The sequence below is a fragment of the Pinus tabuliformis genome, chromosome J, assembly GCF_031772625.1.
Source record: "Pinus tabuliformis cultivar Carrire ecotype Pingquan chromosome J, CPIR1, whole genome shotgun sequence".
Taxonomy (NCBI): Eukaryota; Viridiplantae; Streptophyta; class Pinopsida; order Pinales; family Pinaceae; genus Pinus; species Pinus tabuliformis.
This window is the reverse complement of record NC_142295.1, coordinates 761,615,633-761,624,546: the sequence shown is the minus strand read 5'-3', so window position 1 is coordinate 761,624,546 and position 8,914 is coordinate 761,615,633. Positions and strand designations below refer to the sequence as shown.

Sequence of the window (8,914 nt, the reverse complement as noted above, 5' to 3'; positions counted from 1 at the left end):
CAGTGCAGCGTAACGCAGTCTATACCACAGTCTTTACAAAAAAAACAATACCTCAGTTTTCAACGCAGCCACCATTGCAGTTGCCATTAAAAAACGCAGTCATGGTTCGACAGCAGAGCTTCAATGCAGCGTTCCAGGGAATACATGAACGCATCAGGCTCAGAAACGCATCAACGCTCAGGTAAGAAAAACGCACATCAATTACTCCTGGTCAGAGGGCGCAGTCTCCAGAGGCGCTCAGGACAGAGGTTTCATGAGGCAGCAGAAACCTGGCAGAGGCAGGAGTTATTTCTGGGACCTGTGCTCTGATACCATGTCAGGCCAGGTTAGCTCAGAAACTAATGAGCGCAAGAAACAACTGGATGATTTTATTCATTAGACTATTATTATTTATACATATACAAAACGGATCAGTTCATCTTCTAGATGACTGTCCAGCTTCACCTCATCCGTTTCGGATTAGGTGTCAACAGTTAGTGATCGAGATTCTCACTTTGTTGGGAATTTTTGGTCAAGCTTGTGGGGATTCATGGACACCAAATTGAAAAAGAGTACAGCGTTCATCCACAAATAGATGGTAAAACAAAAGTGGTGAACAGAACAGTGATACATCTTCTTCGTGGGTATTGCAGCAAGCATCCTAAGTTGTGGGATGAACATTTGCACTATATTCAACATGCTTACAACTAAGCCAAGCACTCTTCAACTCAAACTTCGCCATTTGAGGCATGCTTGGGATACTTGCCTAAATCTCCTTTGGATTTTATTTTTGGAAAATATGTTGTTATTGAAGGTCATAGCGACATAGACAAAGTAAGAAAGTTCATTGAACAAATCCAATTAGTACACCAAAAGGTTCAAGAACAGCTTGAGAAAAGCCAAGGAATGTACAAAGCAAGGCATGACAAGAAAGATCACAAGTTCCAAGTTGGTGATAAAGTTTGGCTTCACATTAACAAAGAGAGGCTCCAAGGAGAAGGTAAAATGTTAAAACCAATTAGATATGGTACATTCAAAATTTGGAAAAACTTGGTAACAATGCCTTCAAGTTGGATTTTCATTCATATATGCAAATTTATGTTGTTGTTAATGTTGAAAATTTAAGGTTGTATGAGCCTCCTTTGATTGAAGATCAATGAGAGAATATTCAAATTCCATATATTGAAGACTTTTCTCCAGAATTCCTTGATGAGCTTTAGCAAGACACTATACTTGACAGAAGAATAAGGACATCAAAAAGGGGAAGTATTGATTATATTTGAGTGGGGCTCAAGGGTACAAATCCTTTAAAATCCAAATGGATAGAGGTTTGAAAGGTGAGATAATTGTACCCTCCCCTTCTGGACAATTGAAAGTGATCTTTTTGGGGTCCAAAAGGCTTCCAGTGGGGAGGAGTGATCAGGTGCTCAAAATTAGGCTCGCAAATTAAAGTGGAAGAATCTCGAAAAACTCAACTTCATATCGAAGTGCTCATCACCCTGATTCCAACGGTGTGAACGGAACTCGAATCTGAGCTCATATGAAGAAGTTAGAGAAAGTCAAAGTTCAGGTTTGACTTAGACACATGGCAAGAGTGGATGACATGGCAGGACCCTTCAGCGAATGGGGAAGCGCCAAGTGGCAGGCCACCATTGGCCTCGCATTTCACAAATCGCATGTCGCAGGTGGGTCGGTGTTAAAGAATAGGCCCCAGAACAAGCCAGGGTGTGATGCGATGAATCGGCTCCCACCGTACCCGGGTTGCGATGTGATGAATTGTGTCCTAGTGTACCCAGGGTGCGATGCGATTATCGCAATCGCATATCGCAGAAGTGCAGAGTCCCATATATCTATTACCCCCTAACTTCGTCGATTGCGAATTGCAATGGATCTCGGATGCGATAAGATTATGGGTTCCAGTTAATAGTTTTGTCGGGTTTTCCGTATCGCAATCGCACATCACCCTGCCGCGTTCACAGACCATAAGATTGTCGGTTCTCCGCCAATTGCGATTTGTGATGAAATAGTCAGTGCCAATAAGTTATGGACCACCGCGCGATGAAATTTTCGCCCAATTAGCACAATTTTGGAGCGAAATTGTAGGTTCATGCCGAAAATGGTGTAATTTGTGGAGCGAATATTGGGAGAACTAGGAGAGGTCATAAATTCTTCAGTTTTCCACCAAATTGGATGCAAAAAGAGGCTAGATAGCCATTTTTGGACATATTGGACTCATTGGAGCAGTTTTCAGAAGCATTTGAGCATTGTAAACACACCTTTTTACATTTTTAAACATAATAGAGAGGTCCAAGCCATTAGAAGCTGGACCAAGGAGACATAGCCCAGGACCGGTGAAATCCTTTATCATGTTCCTATTATAATGTGTTTTTTAATGATGTTCTGTACATGTTTATGTTGTTGTTTAATCTCTTATTTATGATAAATTTCTCATAAAATTAACATAAAAACTCATCATTTCACTTGCAAAAATTCATGAAGCCTTAACCACAATGAAAGCATTTTGTTTCTAATCTGAGGAGGATCTTAGCATAGCAATATAATATTCTAAATCAGATCAATGGAATAGCTCTATGATCGAGCTTCTCGTTAAGCTCTCGCAGAAATCTGATGTGTTGCAACCACACACAATTTCTAGATCTAGTGGTATGCTGCCTCGGTTTACAAAAGTAGGGTTAACACTAGGAAACACAACCAACAAAGTGGAAATATTTCACGACACCAAAAAAACTAGAGCTGACGTATCCATGGAGCATGAGCTCGAGATTGAAACCATGATCCACTATCAGATCAAAAAAATTATCAGCAGTAAGCCTCAACAATATGATGTAAAAAAAAAAAATACTCCCAACCCCAATTGTGTCAGATTCTTCATTAAACTTGCATATCTCTTTCTATACAATAAAAAGAAGTTCGATCAATAGAATAAAATGTCACAGATCAGGGATGTGCAAACCCTCAACTACCAACAACTTTGCTCAAGAAGTAGGCTGTAGGATTCCACCATGATTTGCAACAGATCCGACCGTCACTAAAAGGAAGATCTACATATTTCCTTGTTGTGATCTAAAACAAAACCACAAATCCATGACAGTAGTGAGAATGCATTCAAGATCCACATTAGATCGAAACCATTATCACTCAATCATATCTATAGATCTCAAAAGAAATTTGGAGACCTCCCTAAAACAGAAACGACATTCAGATCATAAAAAAATTATTAAGCTCAAAAAATAATTCAAGAGGGATGGAATCGCCTGCTCTGATACCCTGAAAGAGTATTGTATTACTCACAAATTTTATGTAAAAGTACATAGAAGGCCTCCATTATATAGCAATGGAGGAGGCCCAATGTCGGTTAAGGATAATTATGACAAGTGGGCAGATGCAGGTCCCTATGTGAACTTACAACCCACCATACTTAGCTCATACGGAAATGAAACAATTGAAAAGCCAACTCTAACAGTTCCCTATGTGAACTTACAACCCGCCATACTTAGCTCATACGGAAATGAAGCAATTGAAAAGCCAACTCTAACAGTTTCTGATTGATTTCTTAAATAAAATCATTGAGTTCACTTCATTGCTTTACATCTTTTTTTCATTCTAGATATTTTGGTGGGCTTTTAATATATGTAATTAAATTTAATATTACTATTATATAATATTTAAATGATAAGTTAAAAAGAAATGAAATTGATTATTAATTTTATTAATAATAATATTTTTATTATTAAGTACCTTGCGAATTAGAAGGTCAGCCACCCAGTATCCATGCACCACCACTAAAATAACATTATAAAATAAACTTATTAAATTCATTTCATTTCTTTACTATTATTATTATAAAAAAATTCATCTCCACACACTACTAAAATTTAAGAAACAATATATATATTTTACCTCCTATAATTAAATATATAAAATTTGATATATATATATATATATATATATATATATATATATATATAATTTAAATCAAATTTTATATATATAAAATCAAATTATATATATATATATATATATAATCAAATTTTATATATATAAAATAAAATTATATATATATATATATATATATATATATATATATATATATATATAATTTAAATCTATATATATATATTCTAAATTATTAGACTTGCTCAAAATATATAACAATATATTCCATTGCATCATCTAAACTTTCCTAACTATAGTCAAAATAAGAACCTAGTATCAACTCGACATATCGCTATATATTCCATTGCATCATCTAAATTTTCCTAACTATAGTAAAAATTAGAACCAGTATCAACTCGACATATCCTGCGATATAAAGGAGAATAAGACGTATTAGTTAATGTACCATATCTTTAAAAAATAGCAATTAATTAGTTTTAAGCCGGAAACAAATAACAAATTGGCAATGGAAATACTTTTGTTTCACTTTCCCTTACAATTAGAGAAACACACACAATTTGGTTGTGCAATTAATCCATAATGATAAATTTCTGCATAATTACATTAATAAATGTGTTTATATTAGAAATCTTTACACCCGGATTCTCAGAAACCTAACAATTAATGGGACAAACGCTAAACCTCATTCTCCTCGTTTATTATTATCGTGAAATTAAGGTCTCATTTATTGTTGCGTAAAAAAGATCGAAAAATTTCAGGCCCCGTGACTGTTACTATTAACAGAACATAATGGATCTATTTTCTGTACATGCCGACTGGTCACATACATGTACACCCTTTTTATTATTTCATTTTCCATATCTGAAACCAACTTAACCTCTAAGTTTTGGGTGGTATGTTTCCATCAAATTGTACTGTGACTGCTTTTTGCCAGAGAATGGTAACTTGGAATCTGGGTTGTCGGTCCGGTTTCGAATCCGTTAAAGTCCTTTGTGAACCCAAAATGAAACGCCAGCAAATTATTCGGTTGATCAAATGGCAATTGATGTGCAAAGCCCACCGATGAATTCCGACGTGAACACTTGAGGATGTGACGTTTCCAATCAACATAAATCCATCCACTCTACATCGAACTTAGCTCCAGCTTTCTTCATCGTATGATCGTCATGGGTATTGATGGAGAACCCGTGAGCCCTGCAACCTGTTTTCTGAACACTCGTGTGGTGTCTCTGTGTGTCCATGGTATCTTCGAATTCGAACGGCCAATCGACGTCTCCCATGCCAAAAAAGCCCTCAGCGAAATTCTCTTGCCTCGAATACCACGGTTCTCATGCATCATTGTGAGCGAGCTAACTGGTCTGCTTTTTCAGGAATTTCACTAATTGGCTCCTGCCGCAACTTCGAATTCTGTGTTTTATTTTTTTAATGCCGTTGTACTAGCTACTTCTATGTGATGAATCAACTAGATAATTGGGGAATCTCAATGGAGATTGCTATTCCCCAATAGGAATGATGGACCTATGATGGATATGGTCGTGGTTAATTATTTGATTGCCCTCATATGGTTTGATTTTGGGAATCAGTATAAAGTCAACAGATAATTAGGTATTATATTATTTATCAAGTAAATAATTAGGTTATAAATAAAAATGTCATTTTATAAAACTGGAAGTTTGTTTTTTAAAAACCTTACTAATGGGCTCTTGCCAATTTTCTAATTTTGTATTTTTTAAAATGTGATTTATTTCTATTTTGATAAATAAAGGTAAATAATTAGGTATTGTATTAGCTACTTCTATTTGGAGAAATTGGGTTACAAACAAAAGTGTAATGAGATGACAAGTCTATTTTTTCAATTTTTTCAAGAATCTCTCTCTGCCACATCTTCTAATTCTGTGTTTTTTTTAAGATGAGAAGTCCATTTTTTTCGAGAATCTCACTATGCCACAACTTCTAATTATGTGTTTTTTAAGATGAGAAGTCTATTTTTTCAAGAATCTCACTCTGCCACAACTTCTAATTCTGTGTTTTTTAAATGTGATTTATTGTATAAATCTAATACCAAGCCTGTCCTGGGATGAGATTAGAACTTCGGTGGGGAAGAAGGCAACAGGCCGTTCCACCATGCAACCCACCACAATTGCTTGACAACTTCTAATTCTGTTCTTGATTTTGGGAACTGGTGTAGGCTGAAGACGCTAAGGGCGCGGCGCGCTGGAAGAAAACCGAGGTGAAAATCGACGATCACATAACGATTCCTCAATTTCCGGGTGACCAAGATGAATACGATGAGTTGGTGAATGAGTATATATGCAATGTTCACCTTACGCCCCTCGCTCACTGTCGGCCTCCTTGGCAATTCCATTTGCTCAATTATAAGACCAGCAAGGCCGCAGCAGTACTGATTATAAGCCTCCACCATACTCTCGGAGACGGTATTTCTCTCATGTCTTTACTGCTGTCGTGCATCACCCGAGCTGATAATCCCGACCTCCTTCCCACTTTTCCAGTTTCTTCCAAATCTTGCCTATTCTGTTGAAATCTAATTTCAACGCAGCTGCCAGAAACCGGTCAATAAACCTCGCCGGAAAGCTCTCGGGTTGATTTCAGGCAGAAGGGATTTTCCGATGATCGAACCCAATTTTGGAGTCGACACGTGGTTCAGCCCTGACGTAACGCAACGTAAGAATCTCGGGAGTTAATGTTCAGCATATGTTGGCCTTCCGATATTGTTCTCCACCGTTGGATTTGCTCCCGTGTTCTCCGTCGTTGATCGATTGAACCTGCATACGACTAGCATCAAATCAAATTAAATTCATGGCGTGGAGTAAATCTAAGTTTTGTTGACCATACGTTTAATTAATGAAATGTCATAGTGGTAGGTAGTATATTGAAGTTTTCATATATTGCACGTAAGTTTTTTTTAATCGGAGGTATGGGCGCATATGCTCATTAAGTAAATTTCGTATGGGGTATTGGTACTTGGTAATTTTTTTATATTTTTGTAGTTGACTTTTTTGTAATAGAGAGAGCTCGTGAGGCCGAAAAAAAAAAAACAATGTGTGGTATGTATTGAACGCACAGCAGTGCGAGAAAATATAGGAAGAACAGAGTGGTAATGTTTTGAGGGGCATTTTTGTAAAACACAGGTGTAAGAAAAACCATGTGTGGTTTTTGCACAGCAGTGCATAAAGAAAATGGTGGAGCGAATTTTGTAAGCCTGTGTAAGTTTTGCTTTTACAGCAGTATGTAAAATTGTTTTACACCAGTAAATGTGAATGGAGGTTTTACAGCAGTAAATGTTAATGGGAATTTTTCCAGCAGTGTAAATTCTCATATGGAGACAGAGTGAATGTTTTTTTTGTTTTAATGAATAGAAATATTTTATGGTGAAATACTCTGTTCCTCAGTGAAATTTTTTTTGTCTTCCTCTGCACAAAAAGATCCTGGAGTAAAGTGAAACAGAGCATTGCCTCTGTGTTTTATTTTCTTGGTTTTTGGTATTTTCCCCATTGAAAAATACCCAACAGTGGTATCAGAGCAGGCTCAGGCTCTTTAAAGAAGTTAAAGAAGCTGAAGGGAGAAGGTTGTTGCTGCAGCAAAACTTCTCAGGCAGACAGAAGACTCAGACATCAAAGGATTCAGGTATTTCAAAAGTTTTTTTTGTGTTGCTGAAGAAACAGTCAGTTGTTTTTAAACATACACAGTCAAGGAATGGCCAGCACAAGCACTGGTATGGGTATGTTTAATACCCAGCTCCCACAGTTTAATGGGAAGAACTATGACTACTGGTCAATAACTATGAAAGCCTTGCTTGCTTCCCAAGACTTATGGGAAATAGTTGAAGATGGTTTTGAAGAACCAGCAGATGAAACTGAGTTCAATGCATTAACTCAGGGAGAGAAGGATCTGTTGAAGAGCAATAGGAAGAAGGATTCAAAAGCCCGTGTGTTGTTGTATCTAGCAGTAGACCAGAGTATATTTCCAAGGTTAGCAGCAGCTAAGACATCCAATGAAGCATGGGAAACCCTTAAGACAGCCTATCAAGGCATGGAGAGAGTGAAGACAGCAAAACTACAATTGCTGAGAAAGGATTTTGAGAATCTGTGCATGAAGGAGTCAGATAACATTGACTCATTCTTCACTCATGTGATTGGTGTAATCACACAAATGAGAACTCATGGAGAAACCATTGAAGACAGAAGGATTGTGGAGAAAATATTGAGGGTCTTACCCTCAAAGTTTGATGCCATAGTCACCACCATTGAAGAGACAAAGGATCTCTCAAACTACTCAGTTGATGAGCTACATGCATCACTGATAACACATGAGCAGAGGTTGAGTAGGAATGAAAACTCATCTCTTGAGCAAGCCTTCAAGACCCAGATGTCCTTTGGAAGAGGAAGGGGTCAAGGAAGAGGAAACCAAAGAGGAAGAGGCAGAAGCCAGAACAGAGGTGGAAGGAACAGCCCATCAAATGCACAAGGAAGAGGCAGCAATCCAAATCAGAACCAAGGCCAAGGCAGCAGCCAACAAGGAGGACAACATCATGCTCAAGGACAAAGGTATGATAAATCTAATGTTCAATGCTATTATTGCAAAAAGTATGGACATTATGCTAGTGATTGTAGAAAGAAACAGCATGATATGAACAGTAGACAAAATGCAAATGTTACAAGAGAAAACAGCAGTCAAAATAATGTCCTGTTAGCTTGTAACATGGCTGAAACACATAGTGAAGACATATGGTTTTTAGACTCAGGTTGCAGCAACCATATGACAGGGAATATAGCCCTCTTTTCAGCCTTAAATCAGAATTTGAAATCAGAGGTCACACTAGGAACTGATTGTAAAGTATCTGTTATGGGAAAAGGGGAGATAAAAATATTTACAAAACAAGGAGAAAGGAAAACCATAGCAGATGTCTACTATGTCCCCGGAATGAGATGTAACCTATTGAGTGTTGGACAGCTTATCCAAAAGGGTTACAATGTTTACTTTGTAAATGATGAGTGCA

General features: G+C 37.2%; 1 protein-coding gene across 1 annotated transcript in view; it reads left to right on the top strand.

The window, feature by feature from the left end:
• The first annotated feature begins 5,063 nt into the window (after positions 1–5,063).
• LOC149228951 (wax ester synthase/diacylglycerol acyltransferase 11-like) overlaps positions 5,064–8,914 on the top strand; it is a 78,504-nt gene continuing 74,653 nt past the window's right edge. The window contains exons 1-2 of the mRNA XM_089380915.1: positions 5,064–5,237; positions 6,086–6,406. Of these exons, the coding sequence (XP_089237041.1) occupies positions 5,064–5,237; positions 6,086–6,406 (495 nt within the window). The remainder of the gene's footprint in view (positions 5,238–6,085; positions 6,407–8,914) is intronic.